This window comes from Dasypus novemcinctus, chromosome 4, assembly GCF_030445035.2.
Source record: "Dasypus novemcinctus isolate mDasNov1 chromosome 4, mDasNov1.1.hap2, whole genome shotgun sequence".
Lineage (NCBI taxonomy): Eukaryota > Metazoa > Chordata > Mammalia > Cingulata > Dasypodidae > Dasypus > Dasypus novemcinctus.
This window is the reverse complement of record NC_080676.1, coordinates 163,781,967-163,809,453: the sequence shown is the minus strand read 5'-3', so window position 1 is coordinate 163,809,453 and position 27,487 is coordinate 163,781,967. Positions and strand designations below refer to the sequence as shown.

At 51.1% G+C, this 27,487-nt stretch overlaps 1 protein-coding gene and 1 non-coding gene across 5 annotated transcripts in view; both read right to left on the bottom strand.

Moving 5' to 3' along the window:
- The window catches only part of ABCG1 (ATP binding cassette subfamily G member 1), an 84,436-nt gene that overhangs the window by 40,858 nt on the left and 16,091 nt on the right, over window positions 1-27,487 (bottom strand). For all 4 annotated transcript variants that reach the window (XM_058296280.2, XM_058296281.2, XM_058296282.1 and 1 more), the window contains exon 2: window positions 26,958-27,201. In XM_058296280.2, coding sequence (XP_058152263.1) covers window positions 26,958-27,201 — 244 coding nt within the window. The remainder of the gene's footprint in view (window positions 1-26,957; window positions 27,202-27,487) is intronic.
- On the bottom strand, window positions 22,878-22,984 carry LOC111765827 (U6 spliceosomal RNA). Its single transcript, XR_002798054.1, has one exon. It is a non-coding gene; the product is annotated as a U6 spliceosomal RNA (small nuclear RNA).

Here is a 27,487-nt window from a genome sequence, read left to right as displayed (position 1 = left end):
CTAGCACAGAGGCCAGGGTCCCCACAGGCCTGAAAACCAGGACTGCACAGCCGCTGGATGATGGGCAAGGGGGGCGGCCTTAGGGATCAAGTGAGGCATCTTGTGTTCTGACTGCTCACGTCGCCTCCAACACGTAAACATCTCCTGTGCATGTCAGCACCCTCCATTTCTTAATCAGATGGCATCTGGCCTGGCTCAGTGCCATCCACGCGTGCCCCATCTCTGTTTTAGGGCTTCGTCCTGGCCAGGCTGGGAGATGGCTCTCTGCTGGGCCCCCTTCTCATCAAGGGGGTCACGTCTCTGCTGCTAATTTAAACACGCCGTCAGGTCCACAGTTCTGCATTCACTGTGGGAGGCGGTGAGCAGGGGGCCAAAGTGAAGGGCTAGCCAAGGCTGGACCGACCCACACTGTCCATGCCCAGGGTCGCCGACTGTCCCCCGACAGCCGCCTCCCCATCACGCCTGAGGACGCTGAGGGAGGAGGCGGCTGGCCCCGGCACGTCCCTCCCCCCATGGAAGGGGCTCCAAGTCCACGGCCAGCCACTGGTGCGCTGATCTTCACAGGGCCCCACGCCTCGTTAAAAATAGCCCCAGTGAGCGGCGAGAAGTGACTCAGACCAGACGCTGAATATTAAATAATTCTACGTCGCCTCCAGTCCAGAGCTTCTCAGCCTTGAAGTTTGGAAATAATTCTAATGGAACCGGCCTGGGGTGGCATCCAAGTGACTCAGAGGGCACCCTGAGTTTCCAAATCACAGCTCTAGAGTATGGCCTCGGGTTAGCAGCGTGAGCTTGGACAGGTTCCTTCGGCTTGCTAAATTTACTTTCCTGTTCCTCAAAAGAGACCACTGGATGAGAGAAAAGGGAGACCCCAGGAAGAGAAGGGATATTGGCATCATACATCCAAAACTGGACTTGGATTCAGAACGCAAAAAATGTCAGCAACTAAATTATGACGTCTACCCCCAAATGCTTCGGAGAATCATCAGTCAGGGTACAAACTCATCAATTAAGAAACGATCAATTTGGAAGAGCTGTTTCTCTGACCCTGAGGGGCAGGAATGGGAAGAACTTGGAAGAAACTTTGGTGAAGGTGGAGCCACTTCTCCCCTGGAAGAGAGGAGGGGCTTGAGCCTCCAAAAAAGAGGGGAACACCCCAGCAAGTAAAACACACCGAAACAATGATAGTCCTTCTGGGAGTTGCTCCATGTTTTCTGTAACAACATTTCAGCCTCACAAAACAATCTATTCAACAAATGGTGCTGGGAGAACCAGATAGCCACATCCAAAAGAGAGAGGACCCCTATCTCACACCTTACACAAAAATTAACTCAACATGGATCGAGGACCTAGAAGAAAACGTAGGGAAACATCTTCAAGACCAGGTGGTAGGTGGTGGTTTTTTAACCTTACACCGAAAGCACGAGCAATAACATAAAAAATGGATAAAGGGGACCTCCTCAAACTTAAAGACTTCTGCGCTTCAAAGGATGGTCAAGAAGGTGAAAGGGCAGCTCACTCAATGGGAGGAAATATTTGGAAACCACATAACTTAAAAGGCTTTGATTTCCATGCTATATAAAGAGATCCCACAACTCAGCAATAAGAGAACAAGCAAGTCAATTGAAAAATGGGCAAAAGACTTAACTAGACATTTCTCCAAAGAGGAAATGTAAATGGCAAAAGAGCACATGAAAAATGTGCGATATCAGTAGCTTTTAGGGAAATGCATATCAAAACTACAATGAGATACCATCTCGCACAGCACAGACCAGTGATTATTTAAAAAAACAGAAAACAACAAGTGCGGGAAAGGATGTGGAGAGAGAGAAATACTCCTTCACTGTTGGTGGGAATGTAGAAGGGTGCAGCCTCTGTGGAAGATAGTTTAGCGGTTCCTCAGGAAATTAAATAAAGAAATGCCATATGCGGGAGGAGCACAGTGTGGGGTGTTATTGATGGGAGGCACGTGGTCGGGAAGGAGCTCTCCAGGGCATGTATACAGGGTACGGTGCTGCAGGGACAGAGGCTGGATGTTGTGTGTCCTGCCATGACCCACTGGGTGGACTGGGGGAGAGTGTAAACTACAATGTAAACCACTATCCATGTGGTGCAGCAGTGCTCCAAAATGTATTCACCAGGTGCAGTGTATGTGCCACGATGATGGAAGAGGTTGTTAATGGGGGAGGAGTGGGGTGAGGGGGTGGGGGCTATATGGGGACCTCATTTTTTAAAATGTAACATTTAAAAGAAAATGAAGAAGGAAAAAAGAAATGCCATATGATCCAGCAATCCCTCTACTAGGAATATATCCAGAAGAACTGAAAACTGTGATGCAAACAAACATTTACACACCAATGTTCACAGCAGTGTTACTCACAATCGCCAAAGATGGAAACAACCCAAGTGTGCATCAACCAATGAATGGATAAACAAAACGAGGTACACACACAGATGGACTACTATGCTGCCGTAAGAAGAAACGAAATTGGGACACATATGACAACATGGATGAACTTTGAGAACATTATGCTGAGTAGAATAAGCCAGACACACGTGCACACACAGGCCACACACAGGCACACGGCACGGACACACATGCACATGCTCCCCTTGCACACACACCATGTACAAGGCACAGGCACACCTGTGTACACACCCACATGCACATCGTGCACACCATCTCACACACCTGCACGCACATCACGCCCCTCGGGCCAGCAGGTCCGGTGAATCCCTGACGGCGCGCGCCTGCAGCTGGAGGGAGGCCACTGCACCCGCCTGTGGGCCCGGAGGCCCCCTCCCCGTGGTGTGTCACACAGCTGGGGCCGAGCTGGGCTTTTCCCCTCAGACTCCCAACGCCAGCGAGAGCAACACAGGAAAACATTCCTCCCGATTACCTAAATTATGTCAACAGCATCGGTGAAGTTGCCAAATAATCGCCCTCAACTTGGACGCTGCCCGGCCAGGCTCTCCGCACAAAGCTGCGATGTCTTCCCAGGGTGCTGACGGCTGGACCGCGCGGGGCACCTCCCGCTGCAGCTGGCTCCTTCCCTCCCTCCTTCACCCTTTCTCTTCCTCTCTTCCTCTCTCTTTCTTCACTCCCTCCCTCCCCCTTTCTCTCTTGCTCCCTCCCTCCCTCTTTCTCACCCTGCTCCTCCTCTTTCTCTCCCTCCCTTCCTCTCTCCCTTTTTTCTCCCTCCCTCCCTCCTTCTCTCCCTCCCTCTTTCTCTACCTCCCTCTTCTTTCTCTCTCTCCTTCCTTCCTCTTTCCCTTCTTCCCTCCTCCTCTTTCTCTCCCTCCCTCCTGTTTTCTCTCCCTCTCTCTCCACTATCCTCAGCCCCAGAATCGAAGGAGGCTCCTGGTCAGGACAGTCTGTCTCCCTCCTCCAGCTCCTCCCCTTAGCTTTCGATTCCGCCCCTAACTCTAACGCAGGGGTTCTTAACATGGGGTCCGTGAGCTTGAATTGAAATTTATAAGTACATTATTCTTGTGGAGATGTGCAGGTGTGAAATATTGATTACTTAATACACAGTAGAGTGTGGACTTAGTAAGGGGTCCGCGGTTTCCATCCGTGGAACAGAAAAGGTTAAGAACCCCTGCTCCAGCGTAACGTCAGGGCAAAAAGACCACGGTCCGCAGAGCGTACCTCGTGGTATGTTTGCTTCCCTTTCATTAAACCAATGTCTTGGAGCAGCTGGAGGCTCATAAAATCATGTAGGAAGTATAGCGTTCCCACGAACCTCCCACAGTTTATTAACACCTTGCATTAGAGCGGCACCTTCCTTACAATTGACGAACCAACATTATCATTAAATTATTAACTGAAAGCCATAGCTGGGCCTCGGGCGCACGCCCTGGCGTTTCTTTTCCCCTGCCTGCTCCTCCAGAGCCACAGGGCCCCGAGGCCACGGGCTCCCGTCCCCACACCGTGGGCCACACCCAGCACCTCTTCCTTCTCCTTGCCTTTTATTTTTTTTAAACAACTTCTGAAACGGTAACAGGGCGCAAGAGCCAAGCAAACCCAACCTAACAGGAACCAGGCCTGGGAGTCGGGAGCTGGGTTTGACACCATCAAAACGAACCTGAAAATACTTGCAAGGCCTTCTTGGTGACAGCAGGCAAGGGGGTCCCCAAACCATGCCAAAGACCCGTGGCCCCTCACCTGCCCTCGTTCAGGGCGTGCCTGGGGGCGGGGTAGTCCCTTCCCCCTTCAGGAGGAGAGCTGAGTTAACTTGTCGGACTGTGAAGGTCTCTTACTGGATTTTCCGCGGGCACCCACGCTGGGAGTCAACCTGATACCAGGCCAGGCAGCAGCTTTGGGCGCTGCCTTCGCCGGACGCTGGCTTCACGGGCTCCGCGCGGTCACCTGACCACAGCTCGAGGGTGTCTCCTCCACCTCCTCCGCCCCCCCACCCGTCTGCCTGCCCCCAGCCCTCCCACTGGCCCTGCCCGGCCCCCTGGCTCTCCCGAGCTTGCTGGCCGCCCCTCACTCCAAGCACCAGCAGCGCCTGCTCAGGCGCCCTGGAGCTGGGCTGTGCCCAAGGCAGCGTTCCCCACATCCTGGGGCAGGGGGACCCCTCCACGAAACGCAGCGCAGAACGCGCTACCCCCCCGGACCCTCCCAAGGAGCCACGCGGCTGCCTCTCTCCTCTGGTCCTGACCACAATAGCAGACAAGGCCCTTTATCTTAAAACCCACATGCTGCAGAAGCAGTCCCGTCCCTCCTTCAATGCTGAGCTCGTCTACACGGGGGGGGGGGGGGGGGGGGATAGTGGCAGTGCAACCCAGGGGCCCCCAGAAGTCACTAAAATGCAACTGCCCTTTTCTATTCCCTGGCACCAATCACACGCCACGCCCAGGCACCCACGGCCTTTCGAGCTCCCCTCTGTGAGGGGCTCCTTGCTGGGGGCCCAGGGGAATCTCATCAGCCAGCCGCCAGGGGGCTGGTCCAGGGAAGGTGGTCCTGGGTCTCCCTGGCCTTAGGCAGAGGGCTTTAGGGGCGCAGAGGGCACCCACACGAGGGGGCAGGTGCCCAGCGTGGTTCCCACCCAGCCCTCTGCGGCGGCCTGCTGGCCAGGGCCCATCCTGGGATCTGCTCGGCCGATGCTGCTTTGGACCTGGTCTCTTCTGACAGTCCCTTGGCATCCCCCACTATAGCACCCCAACTCGACTCGGGGTAGGCACCCCCCTGGGGGGACAGCCGGGTCTTGCCAGCTGCCCCAAGGCTCGGCTCTGAATTTTAGAGCCTCATCTGTGGCAATCCTGGAGGTCCGGCGACTTCCGTTCCCCATGTGCTAATTCTCTCTTCCAGACAAGTGCAGGGGCTCTGGGAGGTGTGACGCTCCTTCCCCCTGTGCTGCAGAACGTGCAGGGGCAGCCCCGGCACAAAGTTTCTCCTCCTTTCTGCTGCCACAGCCAACAAGAGCTTCCGTGGGAACCAGAGCCATCCTCACTCCACTCCCACCTGGGCCCAGGAGGACATCCGAGGGGGCTGCCCTCTGATGATATCCCTCGGCCTACTGCCAAAGTAGGGTTAAATTCCCAGCAGAGAACATCAGAACCCAAAGACCAGACCCTACCAGAGCCCGTGAGGAAGAAACTCTGGCCTGGGGAGCAGGGAAGAAGCGTTAGGAGGACGGAGGGTGTGGTGGTTGATGTCACGTGTTCACTTGGCTGCATTACAGGATCCAGTTGCTTGGCCATCAAGCCTCTGGCCTGCTTGTTACTGTGAAAGAATTTTAGAGTTGGGTTGGCATCTCTAACCAGTTGATTGCATCTACCACTGATTGCATCTACAATTAACAGAGGAGACTGCCCTCAGCTTTGTGGGGAGTCTTCTCATCCAATAGGTGGAAGGTCTTAAAAGTCAGAAGGCTTCAGACTCCAGGAGAAAGTGCAGCCGTGCTGGTTGCCTTGCTTCGGGGTTTGGGTCATCAAAACTGTGCGATGACAAAGCCTTCTTGTTTAAGCCATAAGTTGCCTCTGTATTCTTCCAAGCAGCATTGCATTGAATAGAGGCTGGACTTGGGACACATTTCAAAGCTGAGTGACACTGGAGCTACCCTCCATTAATGAAAGATCACAGCCCAGCACCGATCAGAAGCCACTGTCCTCAGAAAAGCCGCAGATACAACAACGGCACAACCCAAATAAACTTAGCTGGCCCGCCCCATCAGCCAGGGGAGGCACGCTCAGCACGCTTTGTGCTGTCACTCACTCACCCTCCTGCTTTAGCAACAGATTGGCGTACTTGTCCTTAACACATCCATACAAGGACAATGAGGAACCTGCGTCTATTAAATGAAAACCCTGAGCAGGGGCTCTCATATGAAAGGACTGCATTCTGATCCTAAATTCAGACTCTGAAAGACAAAGAAAACACAAAGCCAAAACCTAGCCCACACCCAGCAGTAGATGCAGCCAGCTCTGGGCATCTTCCAGAAGCAGGATGTGGCCAACAACTCCTGGGCTTGACCACTCTCCCTGAATGTTGACATTACCGGCATTTCTCAACCAGGAAACAGCAGCCAGCAGCTCATTCTCCTCCAAGTAGCCGTGCAGGGCTGGACACGCTCTGATTGTCCTCTCACCACCACGCGAGGCCAGGCTGGGACCAGCAGCAGAAGCAGAACCCGGGGACAGCCACGGTGAGAATTCTGGCAACCCAACGGCATAGCCACCCAGTTAAAGGACGCTACGGAGGCCACCTGCTTCGTGAACATTCCCTGACATCACAGACAGACATGGAAAGGACCCCGGGCACAAGGGTTGCTTCTTCATCTATCTTGCACGATGGGTCACCTTGAGCACGCTTGATGCAGGGGCCTGCTCTGCCCCAGAAGCAGCTCTGGCCTGGCCCAGCTGGACCATGATGCGGGGTGGGATTCTGAGGACCCCTCAGCTGTCTCGGGGCTCCTCCTCACCCCCTCCCCTGCTGTGCTGAGCTCCCCCAGCCCTGGCCTCTACCCAGGACCTACTGCGAAATAGCCCATCAGCCAGGCTAGACAGCAGAGCATGCTTACCAGGCAGCCTGCGCTTCATCATTTCTCTTGTGCACTCAGGCGTCCCAAGCCCATTTGGTTTCCACCCAAGTATAATGCCCTTAAAATGTGCCGAGAGGCAGCAAGCCCTCCAGTGGCCCTGTTCAACCATGCCAGGACCCCCGCTTTCCCCCGGGCATGTGGTTCCAATGGGCCACCCTACACCAGCTGTTCACTGAGCCACGGGCTTAGGAGAAAGGCAACAAGCCCAAATATAAACCATTGGTCCTCGGCCTGCAGCCCAAAGTCTCTCTTCAACATTCCAGACCCTTCCACTGCCCCCTGCGTCAACGCTCCCTCGCACCAGGTGAGTCTGCTCATGGCCTCCCAGGCTCGCCGCGGTTTGTAAAGGCCCCCTCATTGAAGACGCCCACCCTGCCCTCCCACTCCTAACCTGCCCATTCGTTGAGAGTTATGAGGCCCAGGGGAAGAGAATGTCAGTTGACATTGGAGGAGCCACGGGGAGGGTGACCAGCCAGCTCACAGCCTAGACCTACCCCTCGATAGTGAAAGACTTTGGGCAACTTAACGCATCTCTCTGAGCCCTGCTTCCTTGTAAGCTGGGGATAGCAATACCTACGGCCTGGTGCCGCCAGAGGACAAAATGAGATGAGGATTCTGAGGCATCGGGCACGTGGGAGGGCCTCGGCCCCTCTGAGGTCCCTCCCTTCCCCCACTCAAACCTCAAGCAATTTCTTCCTCCTCCAAGTAACCATATGCTTATCATCTATGTGTTCACCCATCGCCCTGAGTGCCAAAGGCGGGGACCCCACCTGCCTCCTGGACCCCGTCCCCTTATTTGTCTGAAAAAGGTAATAACGGCTGCATCAGGGGGCGGCCGCCAGGGTAAGGCCAGTGCACGGTGCATCGGGCAGCGCCTGGCACGGAGCATGGGCCTTATCCAGGCTAGACACGGGAGCCTTCCATGTGTACGGAGAATCAAAGATCTGTCACCTTTCTGCTCAGAAGAAAATGAACATACGCGTATAAGATGCAAATGTAGACATGGCAGGGACAGGATGTCATCTCAAGAGCTGGTCCACCTTGCGGAAAGCTCTGGAACGGGGCCTCCTGATGTGCACAATGAAAAGACTGCATGGCACAAATCATCAAGGTCTTTTTCTAACTTGGAAAAACGCTGTCCTAAATAAATACAGCACACACGTACGTGTTCATGCATCCAAGCACAGAGACCCATGTATGCTATTGTACCTTGCCATCAAATTTCCTATTGGCTGCAAGGAAAAACTCAAAAAAAGAAAGTAAAATGCTCGTGGAATTCCTTTCCATCGCTGAGGAAAAGCTGTGCCTGAGAATCTCTCTGGGCCACTGGAGCAAAGCAGCTTTGTCCATTCTTTCTGCCCCTGGACTGGGGTGATTTTATGAAAATATTTATTGGCACATAAAGTACAAGGACAGCTTTGCTATTCTGCCATTACTTAAAGAGGTGAAAAATTTCTCAATAATAATTCCCTTTAGAAGGTATGTTATATCTACTGATGACCTATTCCCCTTAAGAAACTGTGTTATATATACGGCATCTGTGAAAATCCTCACATTTATTTCCCCAAGGTGTTTGGACAGCAAATACAGTCATGGCCATCCCACAAACCCAGATGCTGACGACCGCGATTTTTGTTGCCAGGACACCAGAGCTCATCGTGAAGTGCCTCCCGCTCCCCACTCGCTCGCTCTCTCCACCCTCCAGAGCCCCTGCTTCCTCCAGCGCAGCACAGCCCCCCAGCCTGGCCTCTTGTGGACGCTCCTGCCAAGGGTCATCCTGCACTGCTGACCAAACACCATCCTCTGCTCTTTGTTATTTTAGCAGATGTCGGGCGGTGGGGGGGGGGGGGAGGGGGAACATGCAGGTACAGAGAGGGAAGAGCTGGGATGGCTTGGCTTCCCCCACCACGGCTGGCCCAGTGAACTCAGGACTCACCCAAACCTCCCCGGTTCCACAGCAGCCCTGAGCCGCCGGCTGCTCTTGCCCTCTTGGCCCTGGACGTAGCCTGTCTGAACGTGCAGCCCGCTGGCCTCCCCAGGCCTCCCTCACGCCCCGAGCCCCTGCTCGCTGCCATCTGTCCTTGTCCTCTCCCTGTTCCCCCAACTGGCCAGGGGAGGCCACTTCATCTGCTGGACTCCAGGATGCATACAGACCAGTCCTAAGTTCGGAAGGACCCGCTCTCCAAGAGAGCGTGTGGTCCAGGCAAGGCGGGGTTAAAATCCTCTGTTTTACTTGCTGGGGAATCTTTCCATTTGGCCTGAAGTTCTAAAGCCAACTGCAAAGAAGGCACCTCTGTCATTCCTTAAGAACCCTGACTACAAAGCCCCAACGCAAGTGCAGCCTTATCAATCAGGCTTATCCACAGCCTGGGGAAAAGAGCCACGTGTTTAGGTAAAGCCTGTTTCCTCTCCCCGGGCTCAGCTCCTCGGTGGGGCCTGAACTGCACGGACCCCAGAGGGCACTGCCAGGCCCAGCGGCCTCACCTGGGGAGCCAGGACGTGGTGGGCTTCCCAGTTCTGTGTGATCAGGCTCAGAAGACCACTCCGAGCCCCCCGTGCGCCAGAGACTTGGGGTTTTGTCGGCCTTCGGTCGTTCTGGATGTGGCAGTGCTTCCGGCCCTAAAGGGCACTGTCAGCTCTAATCGTGAGAAAGGGGTCTTCAGGAAGAGGCCCTGCTCCCCCGCTGCAGGCCCTGGAAGCCACAGTGTCTCCCAGCTCGCTCTCTAAAGATCATAACCGCCTCCGGGCCGCAAGAAATAAATTTACAAACTCATCCCTTCCGATCCCTCCAAGTCAGAATGGGCCAGTGTTTAGAGAAGGCGTAAGCTCAGGTTCTCTGCTCCGCCATAAAATACCTGTGGCCTGGAAGCAAAACGGTCAATCAGACTTGGGGAAGCGCGGGGACTAAGAGCCAGCGCTGAGGCCTGTCCAGGAGGCAGGCTGGCGCAGTCGATGTCACCGTGGACCGTGCGGGTGTCGCCCCTGGGCCCCAGAGCGGGCACCGCACCAGGCCTTCTTCCCTCAGGCCGTGTACTGATGATGCTGGCAGGTACAACGGGCCTGGGTGGACTGTGGCACGGAAGGGACAGGGGAAGCTCTATCCTGACCCACCAGGGCCCCAGGACCGCCCCTGCCATGCTGTCCCCACTCAAGGCCAACTCAGGCAACAGCCTCCAGCCCGGCAAACGATGGCGTTGCCAACAACGTGTTGACAGTGGTTTTGCTCTTAGTGAAAGTTAAGGAGGGTTTAAAGACAAGGAAAGAAAATGGCCAGGTTAGAGTAGCCCTTGTCTCAGCTTCTCTCCCGCCCCCTCCACATGTCCACTCACACACTAAGATCCTGTCGCAGACCCTTAACTCCTGGCCCTCTTTCCAGATTTCACCAAGAGACTGGCCAGTGGGTAAATCAGGTGGTGATGGAGATAGCCAAACGGTCTCGTTTGGGGCTTAAACAGGTTTTACAGTAAGCACAAGGAAACATTGTTTTCTTGGTGCTATACAGGTGACACTGCAAACCAGCACGTGCACACATTTTGCACCATCAAAACACGCGGCTCTCTGGGGAGAAGGTAAAGTCTGCCCCCTCATCAGTAAATGTAACTGCTGAACCCAGACGTTCCTGCCCTATTATCCAGGATCGAGAACCTTGCCTGGCTCTCGCCCCACCCGAAGCAGCTGCCTGCATCTGGTTAGGACTGTCCGGCCGTCATGGGCAGGCTGGCTCTGAAGTCCTGGGGGCAGCTGGGATGCCGGGACACCCTGCCTCCAGCGGAAGTGGGCAAGGCCAGTGGCTACTCCAGGCTCTAGAGGGCCGGGACGTCTGGCACACGGCCGCCCACTCCCCTTGGCGCTGAGTCAGTGGTTCTCGAGGGGAGGCCCTGGCCCAGCATCACCTGGACCTGGCTAGAAAGGCAGCGTCTCGGCCGCCCCACTCGGGACACTGTGGGGTGAGGCTGGACAGCCGGTGTAACCAAGCCCTCTGGAGCACCCACTGCCGGCCCAGGTATGGGGCCACGGCCTCATTGCTTCAGCTTCCAGAAGCATGAGGACACAAAGCCACACGACACACCCGTGGGTCACTGCCCGCTCGCACGCCAGCTCTAAAGGGCCCCACAGAGGTGGTCAAGGTGGAGAAACAGGAGAGCTGGACGTAAAGAGTGACCCGGCAGCGACTCCATTTCTCTCCTTGTCGTCCTCTGTCCCCAGAGTCACCATCTGGTTCGAGAGATCAGAAATCTATGCTCGTAATTGCTACTGCATCCCCTTTCTCCCCTCACTGCATGGTTAAAAATCCAATAAGACATGTATGCGAAGTATTAATGACAGGAGAAAATGCGTGTGAAGGGGTATATGAGAATCCTGTACTTTCTCCATGATTTTTATGAAACCTACAACTGCTCTAATAAAAAAAAAAAGATGGAAACATTCAATATTCCCTAGTGGAAACTTGGAGAGTCAAAGCAGAGTGTAGGAACATCAGAGTCTACCTTAACCCTGGACCCACGTATCTTAGAAAAATTATCTCATTCTTCTGTGCTTCAAAGGCATGCATGTTTGCAAAAGAAGTAACCACAAACACACTGGGGGATTCTTAATACAATGAAATTTCATAAGAAACAGCATAAAATTGTTAATGCCCTGTAGGTTTCTTAACTCCTTACAGAAACACAGCTCAAATGCACCCTCCCTTCCAATCCATAGCAAGCCTGTCAACTTAGGGAGAAAGAAAACTTTCCACTTGACACGGGTTTCTTTATCCAGTATGGAAATCTGGTGCCCAGCTGGGTTGTCTTGGCCAGGTTCACCTTTGAGTGTGGCGTTGCTCTCCCCAGGTGTCTGCCAAAATCACAATTATAACGTCCCCAGAGAGCATCATTCTTACTTCCCCGGATCGCAGACCACACGAGTGGCTGACTCCAGAGCTCGTGGGTCCCATCCACTTCTGGAGAGCCTGCCCGTGGCCAGGTCTGCAAGGCGGCTGCGTTTGCTCAGCTTTGAGGGGTGCCCGTGGGCACACCTGCTGGGGGGCAAGCCGGCATGGTGTGCGTTCATCACAGTTGTTTACTGCCCCAAGGATGGAGCCAGGGTCTCTGCTAGGTCAGTTCACGAGGCTTAGCTGAGGTCTTCACCATTGCACAGCCTTCCAAGCATCTCCAAGCCTCTCCGATGGCAAAGCTTCATTCTCCTTGAAAATGACTTCTTAAGACACAGATGTGAAGGAAGTGGAAATTTCAATGTTTTAAGTTCACTAAAAATGGGCATGGACCTAGGTGGTCACTGGATCTGTCTCACATGGCAAAGGTCAAAGAGGATGGCCTTGGGGGTCAGTGGGGGTGGGGTGATCTCGTGGTCCACCTGCCAGGAGCAGCGACTCAGAACAAGTTGCTTAAACTTACCCCAGCCCTGGGTTCCTCTTGGATGACAAGGAAGCACCTGTAGGGAACTCTGATCAACCCATCCCAGTAGGTGGCTCAGCAGCCGCCCTGCCCGACACTGCGTGACTCAGAGGCTGGACCCTGCCCTCGCCCTGCTGCCAGCCCTCCTCCTCTCCACCCAGGACAAACACACTGAGGGTGCATCATGCCCTCACCCACAAGTCCCAGCACCCACAGCTGAAGAGACACCGGGGTCCCCTCCCTCTGGCTCACATTTAAGAGATGAGGCCCTGGGAGCCTGACAATCACCAGACCCCCAAGAAATGACCAAAGAGGGATCTCTGGGAGGCGGACCTCCCATGCCCAGCTCCCTGATTCTGAAGACACCACACAACAAGGGGCTCGTGGCTTCAGTGTCAAGTGCCGTTACACATCTTCCTGAAACAAAGCAGCCTGAATGGGGCAGCAAGGATGGACGGCGGGTCAACCAGGGGACATGACATCAGAAGCCAGCACGAGGGGCGCGTGCTACCCAGAAACACAGGAAGGCAGGACGCCACCAGCTGGGGGGCTCGGACCAGGCCAGGCACCTCCCAGCTCTGTGACCCCTGCCCGGTTCCCTCTCCTCTAGCAGGGCTGGGGGAGGGTCCCATGAGACGTTTAGGGCCAGGCCAGCACCTAGGAATGTGCAGTCCCCATAACAGTGGACTGGCAGCTTTTCTTTTAGTTTTAAAGGTTTTCACTTGGCCCCAAACTACTACTAGAAGGATAACTCAAAGGCTTTGGTCTGTCTGATTGAGTCTAGGCTAGTATAATTGTTTTTATAGTATTTTATTAGAATATAACAACGTTCATAAGAAATGTAGCTACCGTCTGCTAAACGTTTACTCCATGCTGGGCCCAAGTCAGCTGACCATGAGATGGGGAGTGTTACTATCACTTCCCTTTCTACAGGGAGGTGAAGTGACTCGCCCAGTTATCCAGCGGTCAGCGCTGGAGTCGGGGTACGATTTCTTTGCTCTGGAGCCCACACCCCCAGCTACACCACGATGCCTCCTTCCTACGGAGAGCATTTCACTGAAGGCTGCTAGACCTGGAACCGTTTTATTGAGAGAGAAGAAGGAAAATTTCAGCTGAATCTCATATGTATCTCAACCGTCTTAACCTCCTTCTTGTAACACCTTAACTTGGAATAACCCACAAAGGATGGAAAAAGCATTTTCTCCAGCCCTACAACATGACAGGGTTTCACACCGAATAGCGCATGTCCAGGGAAGCATCTCCACATGGCAAAGCAGAGCTCCCATGCCTCCGCAGGCAGGTACCAACTCCTGTGCCACCACGGTCACAGCCACGGGCTGCCTGGAGCAGTGGGCACGACATCTTTAATTTTCAGCCATGAAAATCTAGCCACAAGACAAACACAGAGGACCCGATAAAATCTCATGCCCTCCTAAGGTAACCTACATTAACTTCTCTCTTGAGCCAGCTCTGAAGTGTAAAGTTGCCGCGAAGCTTTGTCTCAATGGTGGAAATTTCCACCCTGTAACAACAAATGTAGTCTCAACAGTGCAAAACCGATCATCCAATGATCCCTACGTTCTTTAAAGACCTTCTGGAAATAACAAAACCTCTACCCATCCTGTACGTGGGCATGACAAGTCTTAAACAAGGCTAATATCATCACAGTATTAAACGTGATTTAGTCCCATGCTGAGCAAGAAACCAAGGAAGAGAAGGAAGAGGATAAAAATCTCAGGGAGAACAACTCTGGGCAGGATGTAAATTGCCTTCCTTGGGGTTGTCAGAGATTAGGAATCCCAGGCTCAGGGTAAGCCAGGGCACTCTCTGTGCTGCCCCGGGCAAGTTACTTCATAACTCTGAGCCGTGGGATATCCCCGTCCCTCAAACAAGAATGGTATGGAAACCTTCCCACAGGACTGCTGTGAAAACCGCGGAAGTTACTGCCCACGAGCTAATAAATATCAAGTTGATAGTGCCAGCAGCAGCAGCATTTGTGAGTATACACCTTACTGACACCAAGGACACGGCAACCAATCTTCGGCAAAATTTGGCCTACAGCACTATGCTGCGTCCTGACCACCGGCCACTGTCCTACGGGCTTTGCGTGAACGAGCTCAGCTAGTTCCCACTCCCTGTTTGACAGATGCAGAAATTGAGGCCCAAGATCATGTGGTTCATAAGGGGTAGAGGTAGGCCTCAAGCACAGCTGCGGGCCCAGAACCCAGGCTCTCACCTCCACCCAGCACTCCACGCGTCTGTCTGCAGGGCTGGGGGTGAGGCCAGCGTCTGGGCCGGCCCAAGGAAATGGCACCCAGAACCTGCTTCCCCGACCATGTCAGAGACAGCCCAGCCACAAAAGACCGGAGCACTTCATCAACTCAAGACTCTTGTTTTTCTCCTGGCCTTTTCTAAGATCTCTTCTGGGGTAAAGGTATAAGCTCTCTACTGGGATTTAGGTTGTTGCTATTTCTGCCATTCATTTAACAAATGCTGGGGATGGAATCACATCCAGCACGGGACATGTTCAAGTCTTAACCCCCGTCCTGCAGGTGTGAACTCATATGTAAATGGGATCTTTGGAGAGGCCAAACGCAAGCAGGACAGGCCTTAACCCAAGCCCCGAGGAGGCCTGGCCTGCCGATACCTTGATTTGGGATTTCTGGCCTCCAAAACTGGGAGGCCATAAATTCCTGTTGCTGAAGTCCATCCGTGGGTGGTATTTGTCATAGCAGCCCTGGCAGACTAAGACAGCAACCATCTGTTGAGTGCCCCCACTGAGCCAGGCCCTGGAACAAGGGATGGTGGTCACAGACCCCATTAGGAAGCCGAGAAGGAGGAAAACACAGACCACGCACGAGCTCCACGACCACGGGCAGAGCCGCCCAAGGGGCCCATGAAGGGCGCTTTCTGCCAGAGCTCAGGAGGCAGAAGGACATCTCCCAGCACCGGAGGCCAGGTGTGTTCCTGGAAGAGGCTGTGTCCCCATCAAAGGCGACACAATCCCTGGAGTGAGCAGACCCTTTCTGAGGCACATCAGCCTGCCTAGCACCTGGCCTGGGGGGTGGGGGGAGAGAGAGGGGGCTGGAGGGAGCTCTTTTAACCAGGCTAAGCAGTTTGAAACTTAGAGGGGCAAGTCTCACTTGGAAATCGAGGTATGAGTCTTAAGAAAGACAGAGCACTCCTCAGAAGAGAGAAAGTGATAAGATAATAAGCGTCTTCATCATCTCTAAGCCAGATAAAAATTGGAGACAAGGCGAGGTGCATGGTTTGGCCCAGGGCCCAGGGCAATTTCTGACAACTTAAGGGAACAGGACTAGGGGGTTGGAGGTAGAAAACACCCTGCTCGTACCATCAAAAACCGAACCATTATGGACAAACTGATATGCAGGTCTTTTGAAACAGGAAACCCATGAGCTTCCTTTGTAATTTTTAATGGGAACCTTGAAAAAAAGAATATGAAGCTGAATGTAAGGGCGCCCCACTTTTGAACTAGACTTTTGTAGATAGTGTTCTTGGGTTAGCAATATTATTATTATTGTTTTAGTAATGTACTATAGTAATTACTGTAAGTATACATTTCCTTCTTTTTACGAAGGGTTTCACCTGCCTCACTGGAATAAAACAACAAACAGGAAAAGTAAGTGGGAATTTACCACATAAAAATTACCCAGTACCACCTCTGGCTCCCTCTACCCACCTTCAGCTCAGTTAGACTTGACAGCTATAATCTCTACACAGCCTCCCAAAAAAAGCCAACTCTATAATCACAAAACCAAGTAAGCAAGCAAACACAAACCGAGACTACAAGAAAAATCATTAGCCTTGGTCTCTTCATATTTGGCCAGGAACTCAAAGCGTTGAACAAAGCATATGAATGACGGTGTTTAACCTTTCACAACACTCCTAAATTAAGCCCAAAGGAACCAGTCAACCAGGTGTCTAGAGAGGGCCATGGTCTCCAGGGAGGCCACGGCATGGCACCTCCGGTTTCGCCAAAGCGTTCCCAGGCCTCTGAAGCCTTCAGGACGTTCGAGTGAAGCACAACTGGTAGAAATGGTGTTTATTATCACATTTTTTGCAGGTTCACCAAAGTACGTGTAACAGTGGTGACAGAGAAGCACGCCTTAAAATGCAGCTCCTACTTGTCCTTGCCTCCTGCAGCACACCCGTGACGAGGTGAGTCAGCAGGCAGCCAGGAGCGGTAACCTTGCAGCGTGAGCCCTCCGAATGCCAGCTGGCTGACTCGGTCCCCCACTTCAGGTTCCTGAGGGGAATTCCAGGGTCCCCTAAACACGCGGGTCACAGTGAAGACAGCACCTGGCTGGTCTGGTCACTTTGTGTTGAACCTGCTCCCACCCAACCTTCAGAGGCCCTGCCTCTCACCACTTCACCCCATCCTGTCAACCTAAAGCAAAAGAAGAACGTTTCATAAGGACTCAGAAAGCATCTGCCTTCCGGAAAATTCTTGTGAGCTGTGGTTCACTTTAAGTAGAAACCTGGAAAATTCTGGAACTCCCCCCACTCGGATGAACGCTCCCAGGCCCCGGCAGAAGGCGTGACCTCTTCCTGAGGGTGGCCATTCTGTGTGCTAGCCCTCTCCCAGGACGGTTCTTCCCAAGAAGCTTCCACAGAAAGCAAGCCCAGACACAAAAGGATCAAGGACCGACATCTCCCTTCATCCGCGCCACTGTCATGAAGTCAGGCACGGGAAAATCGTGCTCTCGGAAGGTTCTGGCAATTGTGGACCTGGGAGGCACTGATCCCACACGCAGGGCAGTGGGCTTGGCAGGCCCCCGTCAGCGGCCCGGAACCACCCGCGCGTGGCCTCCACGCGGGGGCCACCGGCTCTGCGCTCGGCAGCCTCTGCTCTCGCCCGCCTAGCAACAGCGCCGGGCGCGCGCAGCCAATCGGGCTGCTCCCACGGGCGCCGCGCAGCAGCCGAGGTTACTCGCGAGCATTGACCGCTAGTAACCCTCGCTGGCGGCGGCCCACGGTCAGGCGGACACTGCGCAGGCGCAAATGCGCGCCCCGGCCCCGCCCGCACCGGCCCGCTCGCCGTGGAGCGGCCGCGCTGGATTTTTTCCTTGTCGAAATTCTCCAGATCCTTCTGAATTTTGCAGAGTCCTCCAGGCAGCCTCTCCCAAAGGCGACTGGGTGAGGGGCGAGACCTGACAGGACGCCTCCCCGGACCCGCGGGCGAGGCGGCCGGCCCCAGCCAGGGGAAGGGCCGGTGCTCGCCCCCTGAAGCCCGCAGGGGGGCTGCCCCAGCCAGCCACCTCCGGAGAGTGGAGGTGAACCTCGGCCAGGGAGACTTTGCTTCTCGGCGTGTCACCCTTGGAAGCTGCGGGAGGACAGCTGGCCTCCTAACCCCGTGCTGGGGGTGGGGGGCGCGCGTGCAGAGGCGCCCAGCGCCCCGGCCAGGTGGGGAGAAGCTCTGGAAGCCGCCCCCGGCCCAGGAGAGCAATTCCTGGAGCCTCCCCACCCACCCACCAGGAGGAGGGGGCACTTGTGTGGCCCCTGAACTGTTAGGACCCCAGGAGTAGTTCAGGCAACGTCCTAGGGTTTTTTCCTATGTTCCAGCAAAATCAAACCCAGCTCTGTTTCTATGGGTCTGAGAAACACAGAACCCAGATGAGTTCCCCATGAGCTTTCCGAGAGGTAGGTAGTTGAGAGCTGGGGTGTAAGTTTGAGCCCTAGATCTGTCCTTTACCTGCCAGTGCACCTGGGCCAGGCTCTCACCCCCACAGACCTCCCTTTCCTCCTGCGTAAGAGACAGTGCTGAGAGACCCCCTCTTGGGGTGCCTGTGAGGGCTTAATGAGGCCATGTGCTAAAGGAAACAGCATTCACCCAGTTAACATCAGTTATTTTTTATTAAAAAACAAAAACACTGCTCCCAAAAAAGGAATCAGGGAAAACAGCAACTGAGATATCCCATAAAATCATTGCAAACAGGTACCCTTTTAAGGCAGGCAGTTGAGGCATCCAGCAAGGGGAGTTTTTTTGGTCTGAGCACACCAACTTGCCTTTTGACAGTAAATGAAACTGCGTGTGACTCGTATTCTGCTTTTCCCTCAAGCTCCTGACCTTATCAGAAAACAGGAATGTCCCAGCCCTGCCCCCATAAACGCCACTGGGATGCCCACCGTGCTCGGCAGGACACTGACCTCTAAGGGCCACAGGCTTCATGTCATTGCTTTGCAGGAAGCCGTGGATTTTGATGCATTTGGTTATCGTTTTGTGCTTGGTAAGCATCCCCCTCCCCATTTGTGAGCTCATTTCAAAAAGTTTAGAGTGGTTCTGCAAAATTCCAGAAAGCAGAACCTGGACACAAATGAATGTTACTCAGATGCAGATTTTAGCTCAGTATACAGAAGCATTTTCTAAGAATTAGAATTGTGCAAACCAGGGCCCCTCAGCTGGCCTCTCTGTGGAGAGATGTCACTTCCTGGTGGCTGGAGGTGCTTAGATGAAGGCTGGCTGCTCAGTGTCAGAGATGGTTCGAGAGAGATTCCTCTGTGGGGTAAGAGATCAGACTGGAGGAACCCCAAACCCCTTTTGACTCCAAGATTCAGACTCTAAATATAAGTCTCAGCTGGAGATAATCAGAGTCCTGAAGTCACTCAGCATAGCTTAATTTTGACACCACATGCCATTTACCCCAGACAGCACAAAGGTGATTAACAACAACGCAGCTGAGGAAGTGAGAAGTGAAACTAATGGCCTCGGGTCAGGCTAGATCATACAAGCGCATCGGCCACCATTCTAACTCTGAAAACTTCTGACGCCTTTTCTCACAACATGGGCAAAACTACTAGGTATTAGATATATTTTACTTATTTATTTATTCCTAATACAGGTTTTGGAACTTTGTCAGCATGGATTTGATAAAAGAATGCACCTCCATTACAAACTTCTAGCTTGTCCTATTCAATCTGTCGAAATATATTTAATCTGACCTACATGGTTACCTTTGTTCCTCTTGTAAGCTAATCTACTGATTCTAGAACTGAACTCAAAACGAGCAGGTGTGTGGTTGCTAAATTGGTTTTCCTGCCAATTTATAAACAAAAGAAATGGTTTCATGTTTAGCAAGCTGTCACATAAGGTTATTTCTTGGATGTAGAGTATTAGGCTCTTCATTCAAGAATGTGAAATTTTTCAAGATACAAGCATGTTTGAGATATTAAAGGAAGGTAGGCGGGCACCCACCAAGCAGGATGAAATGAGTAAAGCAAGATGGTCCTCAGAAAGTTACACAGTGATACCAACTCCCTCCTAAACAGAACATAGTTCTGCAAAGTCACACATTAAAGAGGTCAGATGATTCCAAGAATGAGCTTCTCTGGGAAAATGGCAAAGTCTTAGCATGCCTGAATAAAGACCCTACCAATCAGAGGGGAGCAGGGTGCTTGGCCATTGCAGCAAAGGTGAAAAGGACACCCAAGGCCAATGTTGGCTGCACCCTCTGAGCTGTGTCCAGGGCGAGGGTAGGCAACCAGACTGTGGAACCTGATGATGCCACACTTTCGAACTACCTACCGCTGATTCCAGGTCCCAGCTGATGATGGTTTGACTTTGCATGAAGTAGACTCACTGGGAAAGGATGTGTGGCTGGAGAAGGGAGCACATCTAGTCCTCTTGGTGGTTAAAAGTGTCCCTGTAAACTAGCAAACTGCCCTTTTGGTTTGTACAGCGATCCCTAGGAGATCATCGGACATGGATCTTCCCTGAGAGTTGGCCCATTCTCAACACTTTTTCAAAGCTGCTTTCTGAGTCTATAAAGAGAGGATCAGAACCAGCCTGGTAGAGTTCATCACCAAAGGGGCATCACCCTGGAGCCTTGAGTGGGTGGCCTGCCTGTCTGTCCCAGGGAACCCTTCCAAGAACCTAAGAACTGGCACCTAGGTTGAGAGAGGAGCTCTCATGTCTTCCAGGTTCCACCAAGGCAAGCCAGGGCCATTCAGCTCCCAGTTATAAATGCCCTATCCTCCAGAAAGGAGACCCTGTAGGCAGATGCAGGGTGTGATACTGCTCTAGAAAACGGGCCACAGCCTCAAGTAAAGACAAAGGCAAAAGAACGAAAAGCAATTTACTTTTGACCCAAAGGAAGCCCCACCATAGCGTCATAGCTACCAAGAAGCACAAAAGTAATCCATTTATTCTGGGGGAATATATATCTCCTCCGGACTTGAGCACCCACCCCTCTGAAAGCCCATAGCTGACTCAGAATCTCTGCATTCCTCCTGGAACTGGACTTCCCATCTCTCTTCCAGAGGGATGGATCAAATTGCCCAGCCCTTGGCTGAAAACCAGTCTTCCTTAATGGAATTCCTGAAAGGGATATACTAATGGCACATTCCACTCATTTTAGCCAGCCTGTCATTGCAGGCACTCGCTTTTCAACTAATTATGGAAACTACAAGAAAGTGAACTTTAATTTGAGAAGGGTGTTCAATGCGATTTTATAGTTTAGAAGCAAACCAGTGAAGATAATCCAACTTGAAGCTGCCCGGAATGTTTAACTCCTTCCTGGTTGGATTTCAAAGTAGGAGGTGATATTCGATTCCATGAGGGTGTTCCCATTTTTGAGACCCTGGCCTGGCTGAAGAATAGTAAAGAAAACTCTCTAAAGCCTCATATAAGATTACTTTTGTTCTCAACCTGCACTTCATCTCCAGGTAAATCTTGGGAGGCATATTTAATTTCTAAGAATCATGTCACCTGTTTGACAGAAATCACACAGCACTCAGCCTCACCTCTCTGGTGAGGGACCTAGACAACTAAAGCCTCACCAAAAGATTCTTTTACTCATGATGGATGACAACAGCAGGCGAGTAAAAAGAAAACTAAGTCAGCGTTAATGTTCAGTGCAATCCCGAATCATCTCATAAAACGGTGAGGCACCTCCACTCCACGGTCAGTCTAAAGGTGTGCCCACCTCAGGGCTAAGTGATCACTAGTCTCCTGGTTAACACTTGCTGATAACTGATCTTGGCCTGAAATCCTGCAGACCCACTTCTCTTCACCTATGACCTTGCGCATATCTCTGCAACTCATGTCACAGTTTTCCACTGGCAAAATGGATGGAGTCCCTCCTGCATCAGCCCGGTGAGCCAAAAGGACTGAGGAACTACTTTAATTTTAGTCGACCACACATGCAAACTGCTTGGCTCTCCTTGGAGATGGAGGTGGGGAGTAAATGCAGTGTACTCCAAGCAAAAACAAGGACCCTTTGTGAAGGGGCATTGAAGGTCAGAAAGCACTATCTAGAGGTACATCCCCTCACCACCACTATCTTCATCTAAGATGAATTGCATTATGTGGATTCTCTTCTTAATAGTCATATGTGTTATCAGTGTGGCATCCACAGGAAGAAAAAGCTGCTTTCATAAAATGCCTCCCTGAGAGGTAGGGGAGAACAACTTAAACCAGATATTGTCCCAGTATGTCTCCTGACCTAACAGTTTGTGTGGCAGCACTGAAGCCGATCTTGTTTCGAGTCATTTGGTCCCATCAACTTATGCTACGTGAGTGAATTCCTGGAGGGAGAGTAATTACTGTATCAGAAACATGTGAAATTTTCCTTTGGGTGTATCTTTTTCTCCTGAGAATCGCTCCTTTCTGAATTATGTTCTCTACTAGGAATCTATTACATGATCCAGTTTTTCCTCTAAAGACATCATTAATCATATGGTGAAAATGTAACTACAATTGAAAATTCAGGATGTATTGTTCAACATCATATTCAATGCTTGGCAATCGTCAGGGTCAAGAATTTTAAATAATCAGTGCTAGGCATCTCCACTATTGCCAGAAGCTTTGAACAACCAGCATGAAGCAGCAGGAATATCTTTCTCAAAGCTCCAGAAAAAAGCTAAAGGATTGCGCCATAACAGGGTCAGCACCAAACCAAGATAAAGGCTCCCTACAAGCAGGAGGACCTCGTGGTGCCCTGGCTGGCCCCGCCCCCACTCTTCACCAGCTGGTGCAAAGAGATTATCAGAGAATCTGCAAACTCACAGAGACAGAAATTAGAGTACAGGTTGCCAGGGGCAGCACAGGGCTGGGGGCACAGGGGCAATGGGGAATTAATGCCTAATTGGTATAGGGTTTCTGTTTGGAGAGATGGGAGTTTTAGTACCGACAGGTGGTGAGAGTGCTGCGATATTGTGAACGTGGTTAATCCCACTGAACGGTGTGCGTGAGGGCAGTTGAGATGGGAAAGTTTATGTTGCATACATGTTCCCACAACTGGAAAAAAGAAAGAGCAACTACAGAGATGATGGCAGTCAAAGGCAATGCGTGATCCTGGATGAGACCCAGCAAGAGAGGAGAAAAGCGTCAAAGGGGAATTATTGGGACATATGAAAAATTGGAATATACTGGAATATAGACTGTAATCTTTTTTTTTTAATTTATTCATTTTTTAAAAAAAATATGGAACGCTTCACGAATTTGCGTGTCATCCTTGTGCAGGGGCCATGCTAATCTTCTCTGTATCGTTCCAATTTTAGTATATGTGCTGCCGAAGCAAGCACTAGACTGTAAGCTTTATATCAATATTAAACTTCTTGAACTTGATAACTGCACCTAAGGTGGTTATGTAAGTGAATATCCTTGTTTTTAGGAAGTACACTCAGCAGTACTAAGTGTTCAAGGAGCATGATATATACAATTTACACTCAATTGTTCAGAAAATGGACAGATGGCTATAGAGAGAAGAATATATATAGCAAATGTGGTAAAAGTTAAAATTGGTGGCTCTGGGGAGTGGATGTGGCTCAAGCAGTTGAGTGCCTGCTTCCCATATGGGAGGTCCCGGGTTTGGTTCCCAATCCCTCCTAGAAAAAACAAAACAAACAAGCAAAACGAATGAAACACCATGGCAGGGGAGCCAATGTGGCTCAGAGGTTGAGCGCCAGCTTCCCACATACAAGGTCCTGAGTTCAAACCCCAGCCCCAGGTAATTAAAAAATATATATAAATAAAATAAAAATTGGTGGATTTGAGTACCTGGAGGAGGTGCTGAGGAGTATGCTGGAGTTCTCTGTGTGGGGTTTGTATTATTTTTATAACTATCCTGTAAGTTTGATAGTATTCAAAATAAAGTTTATAAAAAACACTGCTATTGAGTCACTCGTCCTCTTTCTTCTAAGGATTGTGATCTTCTCTTTTCTCTGTCTCCTTTCTTTAAAATAATTACGTAGGAGTTTATAATGCCATTCTAGTCACAATGCAAGCTTTGCTCCAATATTCTACGTCACGTTTGTGTCTTAGCACCATGTTCTGGGTGGAAGAGTGTAAAAAAAGACTTTCTTGGAATTAACTAGCATGGTCCAGTACCATTGCTATGGGCAGAAATCTGGACTGGGAGTCAAAATAGCTGAGTCCCAGCTGTGGCTCTAACCTTGAGCAAATTGCTTTTGGTATCAGGTGCATGTTTCCTTAACTGTACGATGAAGCACTTTGAAAACTCCGTCAGCTCCTATGTTCTGAGATGCTTTGTCCCTAAGTAATGCCGTGGCCTCCAACCACAGTGTGGTCATCCTAATTAGCCCAACAGGTTAGGCTGAATTGGAACAAGTTTAAAACCGTCAGCTTGATACAGACAACAAAACTGATATGACGAAACAGTAAGAGAAGCTGCTCCTAACCCTAAGGTTGCCCTTGAAGACACACAGAGACGTTCCCTCTTCAAGGAGAAGAGGGAGATGTAGAGAGTGGCCGGGGTTCAACTTCTCAGCTTAACTTAATCATTGATGCAGATGGAAAAAACCCCAGCTCTCAGAGGGACTGAAACAGGCAAGGGATGAACCCACCTTGAGGGGGAAAGGACTTGAAGAACAAGCAGGAGCAGAAGCAAAGGCAGTGAGCCACGTCAGAAGGGTCTAAATGGAATTTACGTGTTCCTGGACCAGAAAGGGACTCCGACTGGGAAGCCCTGATGACTGGGTCAGACTTAAAGCATCCTAGAGGAGGCTATTAGTTGGGGAAATATGTTACCCAAGTTCAGAGTCAACTGGGGGTAGCACCCAAGAGAGAACTGGTGATGAGCGGGCAGTGAGCACCGAGGGGAGCACCTGCAACTAACTCCCCTCACCGGGGAAAACTCTAGCTTTCCCTGGCTGCCACCTCCAGCCTAATGGGGGAGCCAAGCCAGGGAGCAAGAGAAGACAGGGCCCTCAGTGGGCAACCAAAGCTCCAGGAAGAGCCCCATGCTGGCAAGGCCACCACGGTGTCATTCTGCACAGCATTTGAAACCACAGCTCCAACCCCAGCTCAGAAGCAGACTCCAGCCCCTGTCCCCGTCTTGGGCTCAGTTTTCCTGGAGAAGGTAGACAACTGTTTTCCATCCCAAGTCTATGCAGGAGCACAGACGTGGTACTTCAGGTATCAGGAAGGAAGGAAACCACAGGGGAGGAGGGGAGAACCTGGACACAGCTGCTGCTGCTGCAGAGAAGGGGAAGCCAGACAGCAAAACCAGGCCCCGCTTGTTGAGAAACCAGCAACTGGGGCGCAGCAGACTGGTCATGTCCTGCAGCTCTAACTATCTCTGACTCACGGGAAGATCCCTCGGCGCCCACTTCCTCCTCCTCCCTCCTGCAATCCACACAGGTTACTAGAGGGCAAGTGCCTTAATCTTGTAGCATCTGTGCCGCGCATCCAAGAAGGGCGGACAAGAATGGGCCCCGTGACCCCTCCCTCATAAATCAGTTAGCCACCAGCTGTGGGTTAACTTTGACAGTTGATGGGACCAGTTTTAACCCTCAGAGAATGTAGAATTCACAGGTCCTACATCTAACTAGGAAGTGATTTTCTTCACTTGTAAAACACTGGCCGAGTCCTTGCTGTATGCCAGGCGTTACGTGTTGGATTTTAAACCAACATTCTGCTGCAGTTTGCAGACGCTTGCACTTCTGCACTGCAAACCACCTCCATTTTACGGGACACCTATCCAAGCGTTTTCAACCCTCCTGACAGTGGTTCTAAGGTCACACTTCACAGATGGACAGCAGTCGTTCTATGGTGCTCACAGGTTTGGCTCAGTGAGTAGACTTATAGACAAACCAAGCCAAACAAACTAAGGTCTGCCTGGTTTCTTGGGTCATTGTTCTGTCAAGGCTGTAATCCTGTGATATTTTTACAGGCTCAAACCAACAGGCCCACCCCTGAGCCTGACACAGAATTTCTTTCATAACAAAACAGGTTGGCAGACTCTGAAAATATAAGTATCAGATAACAATGCTATAAAATGGGCCATTGAGAAGGTACAAGATCTATTGTGCAAACATAGGCATAAAATCATCCACAACCAATCTGGGCTTGCAGTTTCCAGAGAGCAGTTTATTGAGGTTCTAAAACGGTGGTTACAACCAAGAGCAGAGTGCCCATGCCAACGGTCCTGAAGGCTTAGACTTCAAGAGAGTAGGAAAAGAAAATGAAGGGAATAGGAAACAAGAAAAAAAAGGAAAATTTAAAACTTCATTAAAAATTATAAGGCATATCTTGATCTTCTTCAAAAAGAAAGAGTTGAATCTAGATTTAAGTTCCAGTAGTACCTGAGGTTCAACTTTTTCCTAGATTTTCAGGTTGCTTTAAATCATGGATTAGAATCAAGGTACCATCAGTTCCAGGTGATGTCTAATATGTCTTCTGCCAATCAGCTCCCACCCCCCCACCTGAGACACTTTTGGACAGGTGACGGTCACACAAAGCAGAAAGAGATGAGGAATAAGTTCCACAGGAAGCAATAGGTCAGGTCGGAAAAGAAAATACCAGCCCAGGGAGACATTAACTCTACGCACTTTGAATAGCTAGAGTTGGGAAAGGAATAACTGAGAAAACTCAAACTACAGTTGCCAGTTGCCACCCCTTTAACATGGAGCAAGCCTGTGGCAAACTCCTGTCCTTTTCAGAGAACTCCTGAGTTCCAACCCTCTCAGTTTCTTCAATTTTGATCTACATGGCTCATTTAAAACAGTTAATTTATGTTTATAATTCCCTACCACCACCACCACCAACCACTGAAGAGTCCTTTCAAGATCTTTAATGTAAATGATTGGTTTCCAGGGAGGTCACTGGCTACTTTTTAACATCTCAAACTCAGGAGGTAACACCTGTCTTCCATTGGATTAGCAATGTTAAAACATGGTTCCATCTTGAAAGATTAACCATCAGCATCCATGGAAGTTGACCCAGAAACAAGCATACATTGACACTGGTCAAAGTGTGTGACAGTCTATGTCTTTTCCGGCTAGTTATTCCTCATAATGTGAAGGACTTTAGAGTTACCATGAACCTTGGGATAATCTAAATCAACCTGATGATTATCTGATCAACCCAATCAACCTGAGATCGTCTAATTCAACCTCTTGGGAAAATGGGACCTAGAGCCATTCCATAAACTATCCACGCAACAGCCACCCAGCTTGGGATTTTCCCCAGGTCACCTGTTACTTCCTCTACTGGATCCTTCCATTTCTTAATGAACAAAGCAGTCTTTTGCCCTACCTTTCTTCCTCCACCAGGGCCCTTCAGGAACAGAGTAGGAAAGATCCTTGAATTCAATGTTCACAGCTGCCCTGCGAGGCAAGGAGGAAAACCGCTGGGCCTCCGTGAGATTGTTGTCCACTTTTTTCAGATGTCCATTCAGCAGGTCTGTCTCCGTGGCGTCCATGTTGCTGGAGACCACCTCATCCACTGAGACACACACGGACTTGGGCTCCGTCACCGCTGCAGAGTAACTGCTGGCATTCTGGAAAAGCAGGGAGGAAGCAACAAGCTACGTTAGAAGCTACATCAAGGGAAGGAGCATCGAGAGACTTGCCATCAGGCCCAGGGTCATTGATTATTAATAGCAACATTTCTTAAACTCCAGGAGTGCCTTTGGCATGAAAAGAAAGATGCTGATCTAAAGCAATCTCATTTCTATCAGTCATTTTTTTCCTTCTATTCGGTAAATGCTTAAGATAAAATGTTCAAGTGATGTGCAAATTTTCCTTTGGAGTATAAAATTTAATCACAAGACTGCAACAAATGAA